This window comes from Leptinotarsa decemlineata, unplaced genomic scaffold (assembly GCF_025532065.1).
Source record: "Leptinotarsa decemlineata unplaced genomic scaffold, Ldec_3_MD MMD2_tig00026330_RagTag_RagTag, whole genome shotgun sequence".
NCBI classification, from domain to species: domain Eukaryota; kingdom Metazoa; phylum Arthropoda; class Insecta; order Coleoptera; family Chrysomelidae; genus Leptinotarsa; species Leptinotarsa decemlineata.
Window position 1 is genome coordinate 11,384,655 of NW_027412690.1, and position 17,746 is coordinate 11,402,400.

The following is a 17,746-nucleotide window of genomic DNA, read 5'->3' on the forward strand; positions in this document are numbered from 1 at the left end:
TTCTGTAAAGCAAAAACAGTCAGCAGCATGCTTTTGCTGCATACTTTCCAGAAGGCAAAGTAAGCAGATCTTGCAAAGGTTCTACCTAGTACTCTTGAAACTGACTTAATAACGAAACAGCCAGCGTAATAATATGATCCACGAATTTGAGTTTATTACCTATGTGAAGTCCTGAGAATTTAGAGGACAATTTCACCTCGAGATTGTTGTTATTCCAACTAAGCTGTGGGAGTTCACATTTAATGGCGAGGAGATGGGTTTTGTTCAAGTTCAACTGAGCACGAGCTATTTATTTTTTCCATATCTTCAGTGGCATCTTTGGCTAGTTTTGTACGATATTTTCCCTGCCACAGCAACGTGGTACCATCTGCAAATACCGTGATGCTAGCAGTTAAGTCCAGTTCTGTTGTATCATTGGTATACAATAAAAACAAGATGGGTCTCAGGATGGAACCTTGAGGGACACCTGCTTTGAATTTTCCCGCACTGGAGTCTCACAGACTGCTTATTATGCAATAAGTATGATTCAAATCATCTAATACTTATGTGCCTAAAGCTTAAAGCTTCTGCAACAAGATTCCATGATCAATAAGGTCAAATACCTTGGCAAAATCACAGAATAGGGCTGCTGTATACCCACCAGAATTTATATCGCTATAAACCTTATAGAGGAAGGTAAAAACTGCTTCATTAATACAACAGAAACTTCTTTTTTAACACGCCGCCATTTATATTTTATTGAATTCATTCCATTTGGTTCATACAATCGTATTAGAAACAATAACAACGTATGAAATTGAAAGCAAATGTCGCTTACACCGCCTTTGATAACGTTTTATTGCCGTAATAATAAAATATAGATTGTGACTTTATCAATATTTCGATAAGGTGTTCAACTGTCCTTAATTATTCCAGTAATGTAATTCAAAACGCATAAAACTTCGTCAGATGGTACTGTTTCTTTTAATGAAACATAAAAGGAACATGACAAGTGAAACAAAACAAAATTAATAATAAATATAACTCACGCCTTGAAAAGTATATCACCCGATATCATGTTCAATTCCATCTTGAACTTGAGCATGCTGTTGTCTTGCCGGTGTCTGGCGTCGTAGCCCTCGAGCAGGGCCTTCTTGTGGATGAGACCGGCTCCAGCGTATTCGGCCAAATTGAGATCCACGAAACCGAGCTTGTTGAACGATCTGCCGCCCTTCGACTCTTTCCTGATAGACACCCTCAGAAGGCACCTTTCCATAACCCCCGTGGAGGCGTTAGCCATCATCTTGCACGGGAACGTGAACTTAGCCCCCCAACTGACTTTGTGGTCTACGACTTCTTGCCTGAAACAAAAATAATGAGTAAGTTTTGATTTCATTGTTACGTCCATGGCGTAGAAAAGAGAGCAGGCGAACGAGCTGCCACTGGCTGCTACTAAGGACCAACGCGATGATTCAAGAATGCGAATGCGACTGTGGTATACGAGGATGTATAAATATCTAGTTGTCTAGATATTTTCTTTGATAAATTGATCACTTTAAATCAAGCGGCACGCTTTGAAGTGGTGGCATGATTTATATTAGATATTTCTTCACCTTTGTATGTACCCCGATGGAACTGTTCGCCGTTTTCTCTGGTATTATCTAGTATACGACAGGACCGTACTTGCCTCTTTCGCAACAGTATACAAATATTTCAATAGCTACTGATGCTTCGTATCGGCATCGGTAGGAACAAAGTACTTCTTCCCGTGCACTTTTTATGGACCACCAGAGTTTCATTGATTACGAATGCAACATAAACGAAAAATATATTCGAATAAGAAACGCGCATACCGTAAATCGTTTGATGCAATTGCATTCTCGTCTGGTTTTGAAATTAATTTCCAGGTAAACAAGTACGAGGAGATTAAGTTTAATAACAAAACGAAGCCTCTGAACATATTCGGAGCGTGAATTGGAGAATATCGAATTTCCCTTGAACTCAAAACCTTCCATATAACCTCATTAGACTAGTCGCCCCGGGCTGCTATTTCTGATAACGTTTCCCCTATTAAGAGGATACGATGTGCTGCAAGGAAGGGTTTTAAAAAAGAGATAAACCAGCTCCGCATTTCAAACAAAATTAATAAAGAGGAATGGCGATTTGAACTAGCCCTAAGAGACCTCTTTCGCATTTACGCAGTGGTGGACTAATGTTGGAACTAAAAAAAAAAGTTTGAAATTTATGGCCCCCGTGTTTAGAAAGCTAGATTCACGAGAAATTCACCTCAATCGAAATACGAGGGAGTGGTTCAGGAAACCTGAGTTAATCAAACATGGTGTTTTCATAAATATTACAATGAGTGTTAAGTTTTGTCAAAATAAAATTTAAGTCATGTCAGGGAACACATCAAAAAGTTTGTAGTCTATTCAAAACCTCAACGCGTGTTTCGATATACGACAGCTTCCCCAGGCGTGTTCTACTTACTGACTTCTACCTCATTAATGCTTTATACAGTCCGTTTTTTAGCCGATCCCACTATTTTTATCTCGGAAACAGTAAGCCTGTTGACTTGGATAAAAGTTTCCTACTTTGGGGAACTAGAATAATGTCTTTTCAGATCTAGAATATCACTGGTTGTTTTTAAAATATTCGCCAAAATATAGATTTGTCGAATTTCGTTTTTTGGCTCTACCGCCTCCATGTCGAATGATATAAAAAAGGCAAAGAAACTTTCCCAATACTGTTTCATATTTGTTATAATCTCATTTGAATCAATTTCCATTGCGACGTTTCGTTTATTTTTTCTTTATCATCATTTTTTTTAATACAGATATTTATTGTGAAACATAACAGAATTTGTTATTAAAGTGGCTACAAAAAACGATGAAAAACACTGAAAGTACATATTCAAAATAATAGAATTGATGATGAAATCTAATGAACGAATCGTCGCATTGCAAATTGTTTCATATCAGATTATAACGAATATAAAACAGTATTGAAAGTTCCTCTGCCTTTCTTTATATCATTCGAAATTCGACACAGTTTCCGAGATAGCAATGATGGGATCAGCTAAAAATAATGACCTATATAATAACAATTAATAATAATAATAATTTATTCACATACAAGTTACACATGTATCAGAGTGAAACGTCTTGAGAAAAAAAATTAATAAATATTATAGGTAATACATATTTTTTACATCAACATATTGATGTATTTGAAGGCGGGGGATTCGGAGAAACCATAACTTGGTTTTTCGTTTGAAAACTCTTAAGTTATGTATATTTTTCAGGGTTTTTGATAATTCATTATAAAGTTTTGGACCTAAGTATAAAAAAACTTCTTTGTAGTATGTTTTTTGATGGTCTTGCTACTTGCGACATGTTCGATTTTTGCCGTGTTAGGTATGGATGACTGATGGCATGTAGGCTTGCTTTGTATTTATATTGGCGGGCTACAGTGCTCACAAAATATAATTGTCGAATATCCAAGATTTTGGATTCATCAAAAAGTAGTTCGGTAGGGTAAGTATACGGTTTTCTAAAAATGACTTTGAGAATCATTTTCTGCTTTTTTCCAGATGTACAAGAAACGTTTTATTGGCTGCACCCCAAGCAATGACTCCATAATTGAGGTGGCTCTCGATCAGCGCGTAGTATAATATTTTCATTTGCCCGTCAAACCATTCAAAGATAATTCCGAAGTCTCGTTCTACTAAAATTTTCAAATCATCTCAAGTTTTGCCTTTGTAGAATACTGCGGTGTCATCAGCGAAGCTCATCACATTTCCTTCTAAATTCAATTTGAATAGGTCGTTCAAATATATATTGAAGAGTATAGGACCAAGGACGGTGCCTTGTGGAACACCAAATTCAATGACTCGGGTAAAACTTATGCAGTCGTTGATTTCGGTACATTGTTCTCGGTTACTCAGGTAACTCTTGAATAACTGAAACGCAGTACCTCTAAAACCTATACTTTCCAAAGTATTTAGAAGCAATTCATGGCAGACAGTATCGAATGCCTTTTTAAGATCCACCTGGATGCATAGAGCAGGTTGTTTATTGTCTACAGATTGACTTATTTCAGTTGTTAATAGGTTAATAACGTCTTCTGTCGATCTATTCTCCCGAAACCCGAACTGCTTATCCGACATCAATTCATATTTTTTAAGAAATGTTGTGATTCTGTGTTTCAAAAGTCTCTCATAAATTTTTGCTAGATTTGAGATTAGTGATATTGGTCTATAATTTGAGACTTTTCGTTTTGATCCTGTTTTGAAAGGAGGCTTTACAATTGCCGTTTTGAGTGCTTTTGGAAAAATACCAGTCTTCAGTGAGAGGTTCATGATGTGCATCAATAGTTTGTATATATGATTAGCTATAAGTTGTAAAGTTTCGGCCGTTATCCCATCTTTCCCAGGTGCTTTATTTTTTTCAAACTTCTGATTGTTTTCAATGTCTCCTCTTCAGTAATTTCTTCCAAGTAAAATGAATTTAATCGACATGTTTGAGGTTTGTTAGATGAGAAGTTAGCCAAAGATTTGAAGAGATGATGGAAAGTTATTTTATTTTGGTAATATTTTCTTTTGGTTTCTTTTATGAGTTCATTCAGTTTGTTACGATGTTTTTTGAAGTTATTCACGTTCTCTTGGGTGGGGTTTTGTTTCATAAGAATGAACAATCGGTATTTTTGATTAATGGAGGCTACTATACCTTTTGTTATCCACTCTTTCCTTTTAATATCAGATCTCTTGTATTTGAGTGTTGAAGTACATTCTTGTATATATTTTTGCATTAAGTTTATGAAACAATTCACAGCATGTTCAGGATCATTGTGTTCATAAATTTCGGACCAATTTTCAGCTTGAATGTGAAAAACTAATCTCATTTTATTGAGATATTGTTGGATTACTTTGAATCATATAATCTTCTACCAACTTAATTTCCAATAATTTTACCATAATTTAAGTAAAAACTAATTACAAATTTAAAAATCATTAAAGAAAAGTTTAACAACTCATGTTTATATCATATAAATTGTGTAATGTAATAATTCAATGGGTTAGATTCAATTTATTTTCAACCTAAATCGAAATCTGGAGTCCACTAATATGAGACTGAGACCACTTTTGTGGACTGATTCAAATGGAGTTTATTTCGATTGAATCTAATATATTACAGTCTTACGTAGACTCATGAATAAGGACAAAACTTTTGAATATTTCCTAACACCAATCCCGCAACTGTTTCGCATCAGTTGAAAAAACTCAATTTCACACTCAGTCGGATTTCTTTCAAGCCATCTGCCTCATCGTTAAAACAAAAAGATAACGTTCCGTAAGTAATATTTATTTCATACTTAATTACTGTATGCTGTCAGCTTTTTTGTCGGTCTTTCGAGTATGCCGTATCATTACCAAAGTGAAATTAAATTACGGTGGGAAATGTGGAACGGGAAAGAGATCAAGTACGGGTTGAAAATAATTCGTTTATAATAATCGGATTATCATCGTGATAGGATAAGCGATCGACGCGGTAAATTCCTCTTTGGGGTGGTTTTGAACAGGTGATTGCGAATTCCCAGTAAAAACATCTAAAAATATTGAAGTTTCTGAGTACTTATATACTGAGTAGCTAGCAGATCCAAAAGTACAAATGATGCTATCTTTGTCTTCCTAGAAGAGTTATATATAGGGCTCAATAAAGGCGACGTGGCTGCGGCAGTATTCTGCGACTTTTCTAAGGCCTTTGGTTGCGTTGATCACAGAGTGCTGTTGGAAAAATTGTTCCTTCATGGGATCCAAGGAACAACCTTCAACTGGTTCCGATCTTATTTTTCAGGTAGAATTCAAATGGTAAAGTTGCAGAACAAAAATTCTAGTCTGTCGAAAATCACCTGTGGAGTCCCCCAAGGATCAGTGCTCGGTCCCATTTTGTTCCTTATCTATGTGAATGACCTATATAATATCGACATACAAGGAAAGTTTACAATGTTTGCAAACGATACAACTTTACTATGGCATGGAAATAATACAGACTCTCTGAGAAAAATAATTGAAACTGATTTAGAGAAAGTTAAAATTTTGGTGTGATTCTAATTCTTAATGTTTCAATGTGACTAAAACTAACATAATTTCGTTTAAATTTGTTTAGGGAAACCTAAGCCTCCAGAAGCATGTCATCGAAAATAAGACGTGCGCCAAATTCTTGGGATTATGGATTGATAATACCCTGAAGTTTGATGAACCCGTAAAACATCTCAACAAAAAACTTGCATCTGGCTTCTACGTTATCAGGGTCATCATCAAATACACACATCGGAAAAGTCTAGGGATATTTTTAAAAATGGCAATAATTTTTTTTAGATCGCTTTAGGGGAAAAAATTGACGGGTGATTACTAAACGAATGTAACTTACAACAAAATTTATTAAACGGTCAAAAATACTGAGTGCGCATATAAGCAAAACTAAAAAAAATATGGCTCTTCTTTGGCACCCCGAAAAAAAATCATAGTACAAAAAAAATTGGAATCAGTACAAAGTATGGCCTCCACGCTGGTTTATTACGGCCCTACATCTATCGTGCATCGACAAAATGAGATTTTCAATGTCTTGTTGAGGTACATTTGCCCATTCAGCGATTAAAAGCTCTCTCAATTGAAACGTTGTATGAATGTTCCCCATATGCGGAGTGATTCTTCGTTGAAGCATGTCCCACACATGCTCGATGGGATTTAGGTCCGGTGATTGTGCTGGCCATAGCAATACATCAACTCCTTCGTTGGTGAGCCAGTCAGTCACTAGACGCGCGACATGTGGACGAGCATTATCGTGCATTAGGTGGAAGTTTTCACCAACAGCACCAGCAAACGGACGGACGATAGGTAGAAGAATGGTGTCGACGTACTGTCGAGCTGTGAGGGAGCGATTTGGAAAAACGAGATCGGTTCTGCCGGCGATCATGATTCCGCCTCATAGCATTACTGTACCACCTCTGTGTGTGTGGACTTCCTGGACGTGTCTCAAACGTTCATTATTTCCAGGTCGTCTCCACAGTCTTATTCGACGAGAATCTGGATGAAATCCAAATCTGGATTCGTTTGTAAACAAAACTGTGGCCCAATCATTTGCATTCCAGTTTTGATGTGCTTGACACCACTCTAATCTTCTACCGCGATTGCCTCTCGACAAAGGTGGACATCTAAGTGGCCTTCTGTTGTGGAGATCTGCTTCATGCAGTCGATTTCTGACAGTATCACGACCAATGGTTACCTGGTGCGTTTGCTGCAACACGTTAACCACGTCAGGTGCTGTGATTGTCGGTTGTCTTCTTGCGGTTAAGACCAAAAATTGGTCTTGAACTGCAGTTGTAGCGCGTCCTCGCCCTGGATGTTGTTTGTCTGGACTGCCAGTTTCACGGAAACGCCGCCACAATCGACTGATAACACTTTGGGAGACCCCCAAACGAAGAGCTACATCATTTTGTCGCATGCCACCTTGAAGAAGCCCTACAGCTCTATTCATCTCAGCCAATGGTAAGTGTTGGCGTTCCATGTTAAAGCACAATATTTCCAGTTTAATTGCTGAGCAAGAACTGCATAGAATGTACAAACTCGACACTTTCAGATTATTCATTTTAGCCGAAAACCTACAGTTTGTAAAAAACTTGATAAAAGATTAGTTACCGTTTTTGCAGGCTTTGTTCCACCCATAGAAATCTACAGGGTGGTCGAGTGTACCAATTTGATCGAAATTAAACGACCTCATGCATTTATTTTTATGATATTTAGTATGTTATAAAAATATCCGTAGACTTTTCCGATATGTGTAGCTGGAAATAGCAGAAAAAACCTCTTACTTTTCATTAGTCGAGTCTCGTCTGAGGTATGGTATCGTTTTCTGGGGTTTATGTAGCAAGCAGTAGATGCAAGCAGTTGATGCAATCAATGTTTGTTCTACAAAAAAGGGCGATACGATATACATGTAGAGCCAAGCGTTTGGACCACTGAAGACCACTCTTCATAAAGAGTAGAATACTAACAATCTACTGCATCTTCATTCTAGAAACAATATGTCTAATTCAAATGAAAAAATACTTTCCCTTCCGAAAGAATATATAAAACCCGGCAAAATGCCAATATACCTCTGCTTAAGCCGACTTCAACGTTAACAAAAAATTCAAAAATTTCATAGTATTTGAGATTCGGAAGATTTCAATCATCTACCATTTGAAATGAAAAGTATAATAGAGCCAAAAACATTCCGAAAACGTGTGAAAGAACTTTTACTCACGAAAGCATATTATAGCTTGGAATAATATCTTGAAGACAGATTTTTAGTACCTCAACCCTTGAGGTCGAACCGACTGATTTATTTATTTTATCTATACATGTAAATCAATTCTTAACTGATTTGTAGAATCTTATGTCCAGTTTACATGTAGCGTTAGCATCTATTTATTATTTATAACACCTCGACACGTGTGATCATTTACAAAGAGGAAGATTAAAACTAGAAACTAATACGAGCTAACCCTATTTATGCTATAAAGGTAACCCATACAGGTAAACCATCCAGGCGTACCAACTATACAGGTATTCCAACCTAAATTAATTTTACAATTTTGCCGTATCTATTATTTTACAATATATGTTTATATAAAACAATTTTCAGCTATATAAAAATTAATTTCACAATAATGCCTATTCAAATTTATTTTTGCAATGTGTCCTTATTTAGTAATCAGTAAACCCAACAACATTATTTTATTTCAACAAGCTATATAGTATGCTCTTTGGTATATGTCCGTCATCGTTATTCATAATATTATTGTGTTTACTTATTTCTACACTCTCAATGGCATCTAGTTGCCTGTTGTTGTTAACTTGTCTAACTAATCTCAATCAACTGAAGTCTATGGAATGGTTTTGTTTTGTTTGTTTTTTCAGGTCTTTCAGGTCTTCCACAGCATAAGTGTGCTATGTGTTCCTTATATCTTACTTCAATAGATCTTTTTGTCTGTCCATAATATTTTGCAACGCAGTCCTTACATTCGATTTCGTAAATTCCAGACTTTTCCGAATTCTCGACTTTGTCTTTTGGACTTCCCAAAAGGCTCTGTAGTATATGACTTGTTTTAAAACCCACCTTCATACCTAGTTCCTTGAAAATATTTCCGAAGTTCCTCGTATATTGGTGATATGGAACTGAGATGTATTTATCTTGGTTTTTGTCCTTTCTGAAAGTCGAGATTTCGTTCATTCTTAACCTAAACTTCTTCTTCTTTATTATGTCATCTACAAGATGATCACTTGGTGATCGAAACACGTGTCGAGGTGTTAAAAATAACGATTTGGTGTTGGAAAAAACTCCAGTAATATTTATTTATTAAAGCTTTGTTAATAAGAATTTTTTTCTTTGACAATAAAGTACATTTTTAATTGATTGACAGAGGTAAGGAAAAGTCCCCATAATGCTGTTTGATTTAAAACGTGTTCACCGGAAAACTGAAACTCATTTAGAAAAATAACCACAATGGAGTGTAGGTCGATATTTTAGAAAAATTGAAGTTCATTGTATTAGTTTGAAAATGTCCATACAGGACGAAACTGCAGTAACGATAATCATAAATAAAAATGGTTAAAATAAAGAAAGTTTCATTTCTCATTTTTTATTATGATTTCCTACCACGTAGTAACGACCACATCAATCAATTTATTTTTTATTTTAAACTGAATAAGGCAAATAGCGAACATTACACACCTTGTTGGAAAAATAGAATCGCAAACAAACTTGGTACTTTGATCTCATCAACAGTAGTAACAAGAATCAAAGTTTTTTCATAAAGATACTAATTTTAAAATAATTACTACTGATTACAAGTACTACAAAAAGTGCTCATCATTCGTAGTACCATAATTAGTCTTACTGCGTAAAGTTTCGAACAAATGATACCTTGTCAAGATAAGTGGAATTGTCGGAATAATAATATAAACATGTTTCAAAGGTTATCGAATAATGAAATATGGGAATCAATTATCGTCATCAAAGATCATGGCCCCTGTCAATAGGGTCTTTCAACAGAGACTTTGACAATTGTTAACAGCCATCTTGTTGAAACTACATTTGTCAAATTAGTTGTCATTTATTCAGTCTATTTTGCCAAATCACCACGGACGGATATAGCATTCAACAACAGATGCAAATAGTAAAATTGTTTCATCAAAATGGGCCCAATGAAAGGCCTTATATCAAAACAATAGTTATACGCCATCCTAAATATTTATCAACAATATTGTTACGTTTCCCAGGATGGATCTTATTAATTAGTTTCAGCAATTACCGCCTACATTCAGTGTTTACTAACATTAACACTCGCTACAAGAGTTCCTCGATGTTAACGAGCTCTCGCCCCACTCCGCCGGCTGATCTACTGCGCATCAAATATTCAAAGGAACACAACCATAATCTCCCTTAGTGGATTTATTGTGGACGTGGTCGTTACAATACGAGTGCGGAAGTTTTGGTTAAGAAAAAGCCGGATACGATTTGGTTAATGTCCCGTAATATATTCACGGCACAAACTCATTCGTTTGATGCGAGTTCATGAATGAAAACACCATAACTCTCTGCAAAAACGATTGTTCGGTCGCAGGAAGTCGGAACCACGACGTTTAACGTTTACTCTTTCCTGTAGGACGATTTTGCCGCACAGAAGCGATGCAATAATGTCGGTTGAATGCTGAATTAAATAATAATTAAATGTCAGAGGCAGTAACAGACAGCTGGAAATTATATTTTGGATCTGAGCTGAAAGTAACAACTTTACTATGGAAGGTGGGCCATTAGGTTATATTGTCGGGAAGCTTGCCCATGGTCTGATTCACTGCGACTTTTTCAGATCTATTGTGATGCTACTTGGTAGAGCTCATTGTCATAGCCTTGGCACTGACCCCTTCATATACTTGGCAGCCTCGCTTAGCATTCACAAAGCACATGCAGTGCGTTTTCCTCCTATTCTTGACAGAACCTGCATTGGGTTTCTTCTACAGTGTGACCCATTTTTAATGGAAAGGCCCCCCCTAAAATTTGAAGTTGTAAATCGATTTTAATAAAATTTTTTTAAATGTCAAGTACTAAAAGGTCTACTCTGGGACAAAATTTGAAATGTTTATTAAAGTTTCAGGGCATACTACGATATTTTTTCTTAGTCGAAAATCGGGATTTTTATACCCCTAGCAATGAGTAGCTATCTCTAGCCAAACAAAAAATCTAATGGTCCACAAAATTCCAGAATATTCCACAGCATCAGAGACTGTGCTGGAATATTCTTCAATGATCTGGAATGTTCCCGAACGCTCCACACTATTTCCGAACATTTCAGAATGTTCCAGTATGTTCGAGAAACTAGTTGAATGCTTTTGAATACTCTAGAAAGTTCTAGGCTGTTTTAGAGATTTCTAGAGCAAAAAACTTCCAGAGAATATTTTGTTACTGTTGATGTTTTTGCGATTAGACCACCTGAAAAAAATGAAAACGGGCGAGGCAGACTCTCTCGCGATCGAGATCACGACAAAAAACCTGGAGGCGGTCAAAATAAATTCAATTTCAACTCGAGTTGTCTTGACGCGAGAGAGCAAATGAAATTTTCCATTAAATGCGACGAATTTACGAGACATCTGATTACATCCAGTAATTGAAATGCTCAGAAGTTTGTTAGAAACATGATTATGGTGCTGACATTTAACTGGCTTTCAGCCGAAACAGCACGTACACCTATTCGGAATACATAAATTCAGATTACTTACTACGAGTTGAAATAGGTATGACGAGAGATATCAACAGAAGTTAACGATATCTTGGAATAACTGAAATAACTAAATGTTATTTATTGCCTATCAACGGTAAGCAATATTCTGAAAATCTGCTGTTGTTGAATAATACTTCAACAACCTAGCCTGATGAAATAGACGGGAATATACAGTGCATTTCTTTAATGTCCTCCCCCTTTTATTTTTTGAACGGGTCAACTCGAAAAATGTATGCATGAATACTTTATTTTGAAGTGAAATTGACAGATGAAACTTTCAAAATGGCGACTGGGCGCTATCTGGGATGAAAAATTAAATGTAAAGGGGGGACTTGTGACACATCATTTTGAAGCTCCTGACAAATACTTCACAACCCTAGAATATGAAGTCAATATCTTCAACTACTACAAAATTGCGTAACATTAATTGATTTCCTGAAGATCGATATTTCTGGAAATATTCCTTTTTATTTGTCATATGGCAATTCCATCAACCCGATAAGGTGTGTCAAGTTTTTTTTTGTTTATAAAAACGACAAAAAATGTCAGTACGACAATGAATCATTGTTCAGTTTTCATTGTTCTCGTTTTCGGTTTTACAAGTAGAAAGGTACCACGTCAACAATCTTTAAAATGATCAATTCTCGTCCATTGCGACAACAAGATGGAGCACCACCACATTACACCAGACAAGTAAAAAACTATTTGGATACTACTTTTCCCGGTCGTTGGATTGGCCGTCGAGATCCTACACAGTGGCCAGCCCGCTCGCCAGATTTGACACCTTTGGAGTTTTTTATAGGGATATTTGAAGCAAAAGGTGTACGAAACTGAACATGCTTCAATATTGGATAAACGGCAGAGAATAACAAATACTTGTAGAGATATTGACGTTACTGTGTTCAAAAATATTCGGCGTGAAATATCGGATAGGCTGTTCTTATGTCAAGAAGTTCAAGGCAACCATTTCGAGCATCTTCTGAACTGACCTCAAGCTTATTACCTTGTGAAGCATTCGTCAGGAGCTTGAAAAAAATGTATCACAAAACCCCCCTTTACATTTAATTTTTTCCCCCAGATGGCGCCCAGTCGCCATCTTGAAAGTTTCTTCTGTTAATGTCACTTCAAAATAAAGTATTCATGCATCAATTTCATTTGAATAGGATGGCGACCGTTGAATATGATTTTGATTGTCAAATTGGCGGAAATTCGGTGAAAATGTTGAAAAAAAAAATTTCTAAATTGTCGACGTTTCGAAACTTTGTTTCATCTTCAGGACTCTGAAGTATAAGAACAATTTCCATTTTAATATGTATGTCTTGTTCTTATATACGACTCTATTTTTCATTGTGAATACAGCATCGTATCACACAATAGGATTTCATAAGCACTTCTCGCGCAAAATGAAAAGTGATAACCTGCTTTTCTTCAATTTTAGATAGTACGCGCTAGAACATGTGTAGTTATTCTTTTTTCAATAAAAAACGACATCAATAACTGTTTTTTTAATTTCCCCACCATATCTTGCCACCACCTTGGTAGGTCGCGATACACAGTTTTGATACCCCTGTTAAAGGGGTATCAAAATTATTCTAAATGCAGGCAGTTTCTGATATGAGTCAATCGATCATCTCAATATCGTCATCACCGTTAATTCCGGGATAACGTCATAAAATGAATACATGCTCAATAAAAAAAATTACCTCACACATATTCCATTTGGTCGAAAACATTTCCGTTTTGCGTGGGCAGAAACCCAATCATTTCTAAATCGAAGATCCGACCTAGTTCAGTCAGACCGCTTTGTTATTGTTCGGCTCAGCTTTACGGATTCGACTCGTATCAAAATATTATTAATGGGCCAATAAACATACATCCAACATGCGTGGCATACGAAATATACGGGTCGAAACGATTTTTGTACGGAATTTCCGGTACTTTAGTTTCCTGCATATGTGATCGGAGTTATAAATCATGAAATTAAAACAAAACTTCAATATGACTTCTATAAATAATTTTTGTTTGATAATAAAACCAGCAAAGTTCATCAAACTACGTGAAGTTTTATTTCTGCTGGAAATAAATATTTTACTGTCTCAACATCAAGTCTGCGAGGCAGGTTTACTTTGGCAGAAATCTGTTTATACATTTTTCGTTTGAGAAAATTTTCATTTCGTTGTAAGGGCAAACTCCGTACACAAACAATCAATACTTACTGAGAGGGAGAGGGATAGGGAGAGGGAGAGGGAGAGGGAGAGGGAGAGGGAGAGGGAGAGGGAGAGGGAGAGGGAGAGGGAGAGGGAGAGGGAGAGGGAGAGGGAGAGGGAGAGGGAGAGGGAGAGGGAGAGGGAGAGGGAGAGGGAGAGGGAGGGGAGAGGGAGAGAGGGAGAGGGAGAGGGAGAGGGAGAGGGAGAGGGAGAGGGAGAGGGAGAGGGAGAGGGAGAGGGAGCATATTTTATTCATGATGTGAACATGGTTACCAAGCCAATTATTAGAACAAATGTTATCAAACAAAATAACTCGAATTCAATATTACTTTGAAATTCAATAATTTGTAGAAATTGGAACAAACCGCAAAGGAATAACAAGCTTATTCAAATGACAAGTTCAGGCGATGATGGACGGGACACGTGCGATTGAACGGCCTTCTCAGTCACCCGACTCAAGTCCCTTAGATATTATTTTGGTCAAAACTTGTCCCTTACAACAAAGAAAATTGATGTATTTTTGAATTTTTGCTAGATGCGGTACGTTTTCGATGGTCCATACTGTATTCATAAAGAAAATTCGAACTAAAGCAAAATTTTGGTGTAAATACAAAAGAAACGGCGACATTCGCGCTTTTCATGAATTCAAACGTCTTCGGCCAGAAATCAGAAGAGTCATTAGAATAGCTTATAAAAAATTCATTCAGAAAACTGAGAGCGAGATTATCCATAACTCCAATAAGTTTCGGTCATTCATTAACAAGTCAAAATACACAAATGGAATCGGAGATAAAATGTTATACGAAGGCAAGCTACTCGATAATCCCTCAGATATTCTTGATGGTTTTGCAGATTTCTTCAGTGGTTCTTATATAGTGTCAACATCAAGTGACCATGCGAACAACAGTGGTGATATTCCCAGCTTAGTAATGAAAAACTTTAGTATTGAAGATATTATTCATATCGTAAAAAAAATGAAAGCCTAAATTTACTGTAGGACCAGATTATATTCCAGAATTCATCATTAAAGATTGTGCCTCAGCTCTGGTTAAACCACTAACAACTCTAATTAATATATACAGATGGAAAATATCGAAAGTCTGCCCAATTTTCAAAAAAGAAGATAAAAGTGAGATAAAAATTTCAGACCATTTTCTATCATATGCAACTTTTATAAAGTGTCTGAGATGCTTCTTGAACATCTCAAACATCTTGAGCATCTCAAACATCTTGAGCATCTCAGCAACATTATTAGCCCTAATCAACACGGTTTCAAGAAAGGATGTTCAACCATCAACAATCTTGTAACAATCACCCAATGTATTGCAGAAGGTATTGATTCTCAGTCTCAGACTGATGTCATCTACACTGATTTTTGTAAAGCGTTCGACAGACTTCATCACAGTATTCTGCTCAACAAGCTTTTGACTTTTGGGTTATCTAATTAATTAATTATCCTCTTCAAATCGTATTTTAACAATCGTAGGCAGTACGGCCAACTTAATGGCATCAAGTCTATCGAATTTACAGCCACATCTGGTGTACCACAAGGATCAAATCTAGGGCCCCTACTGTTCAATATGTTCATTAATGATTTCGGAGCTGAGAATAATGTCAATTTCTCTTTATACGCAGATGACTTGAAACTCTATCACAATATAACATGTTCTAATGATTGCGAACGTCTCCTACTGAATTTAAATCGCGTTGCTGCATGGTGTCGGAAGAATAATCTATCTCTCAACATATCCAAATGTAATGTAATGCCTTACTCACTGAAAACGAACTTGAATTTACACAACTACGTCATGAACAATCAAGTTCTGGAGCGTCCTGACACACTCACTGTTCTAGGTGTTACTTTTGATTCACCCCTCTCTTTCAACAAATATATTGACACTAGTCTAACAGCTGCTTATCGCATGTATGGATTCTTAGTTAGAAATACAAAAGACTTCGAAAAAGCTTCAACATTGAAATTACTTTATTTCACTTTTGTTCGGTCTAGGCTGGAATATGCATCTGTCGTGTGGAGTCCCTACTATCAGTTTCATATAAATCAACTAGAAACCCTACAGAGGCACTTCCTAAAATATGTGTGTTTTAAACTTGTATCCTTTTGTAGAATTTACCCTATTATGAATTACTTGAAACTCACAATTTTTGTAGTCTCGAGGTAAGGCGTAAATATTATTCATTTCTTTTTTTATTCAAAGTTATAAACAATATCATCACCTGCTCTCAAGTATTACATATGTTGCATTTTTGGGTTCACATTTTATCTCAACACTCCGCGTACAAATATGTTATATGCCCATGGAGAGAGTTATAACAAATATGATGAAAAAATCTCCAATCTATATAATGTGCGATACCTTTAATTCTGTTAGTCATGTCCTAGATATATTCGACTGCCAGATTATAAAATCAAAAGACATTTCTTAGCTAACGGATAGTTTTGTTTTTGATTTTTTTTATATAGATTCACAAATTATATTATGTCAGTACATATTTGTAAATGCCACTGTTACTCCCTATTATGTAATTGGGTTCATCCTGTAGAATAGTGTATGAAATGAATAAATAAATAAATATATCCCTGGACACACGAAAAGCGGTCTCGAATTGCTGAAACTGCAAACAAACCCGAAGCGACATGGAAAATAATGATAGTAATAATGAACCTCGTCTCCAGGCACAAGAACTAGTCATCCGGATTATATAACTATAATTGCTATCATGATTACTAATAGTTTCCTCATTATGATAACAAATTCCTGACATTGAATATAATTTTACTAAAAACCCGTGAAGATGACTGTCAAAATTAACGGCAATATATCAACGACTATGGACTATTGCCGGTTTCGTCTGTAGCCCTCTGTATACGACTGTGTGAAACATGATTTGAACCGACAGGTCAGAAATCATAATACGGAAATATATCCTGTGGGGTTCATATCAATGAAGTGAAAATTAATAACCGAGCGGTCGATGAACTAATCTTGTTTTCGATATTTAACGAGGTTCAACGGGTGAAGCTCAGTAGATTTTACAAAAACTCAGCTTCATCCAACTGACTCAGAACACTAACTGTCTGAAAATGACATGGCCTTGAACAGGTACAGGCAAGCTCTCATATATTTGAGATAATCCACTAAACAAATTTTCGAACTTTACGGAAAGTGTTTCAGAATATTTTTCCAGTGAAAAAATTTTATTGCTTATATCATTTTACCAGGAATAAATAAGTTGACTTGTGAATATTACCAAAAACTTTATATTGGTCAAAACGGATACAAAGAATGAGTAGTTTCTTGAATGTGAAGATTAATTACACATTTGAAAAGCATAATTATCGATTATTTATTAATGAATGTCTTGACTTTCTTTGTATAGTATGCCCCAGCAGATTAATAGAAACATCAAAAATTGTTTTGATAAAAGCAACATCCTTTTTCATCAAATATAGAGCAATCAAATTATCTTATCAGTCACTAAAACCAACCACAAGTGTTTGGTGATTCACTTCCCAGGTCTTACATAACAAAATAAAATACAATTTTATCGGACGACTGGACGATCCATTCAAGCATCTAGTTTCATCCGAACTCGTTCTACTGTTAAACTGTCAAGACTGGATACAACTTGCAGGATCGAAATTTTTTATATAACCATTCTGCCATTCGTGACGATAGCCTTGAGTTCAATTCGCTATACATTAGTGAATATTTTTTTAG

General features: G+C 36.0%; 1 protein-coding gene across 4 annotated transcripts in view; it reads right to left on the minus strand.

Annotated features, from left to right (window-relative positions):
• Positions 1-17,746, minus strand: part of LOC111505363 (EEIG family member 2) — a 75,085-nt gene that overhangs the window by 26,731 nt on the left and 30,608 nt on the right. For all 4 annotated transcript variants that reach the window (XM_074183124.1, XM_074183123.1, XM_074183121.1 and 1 more), the window contains exon 3: positions 1,029-1,340. In XM_074183124.1, coding sequence (XP_074039225.1) covers positions 1,029-1,340 — 312 coding nt within the window. The remainder of the gene's footprint in view (positions 1-1,028; positions 1,341-17,746) is intronic.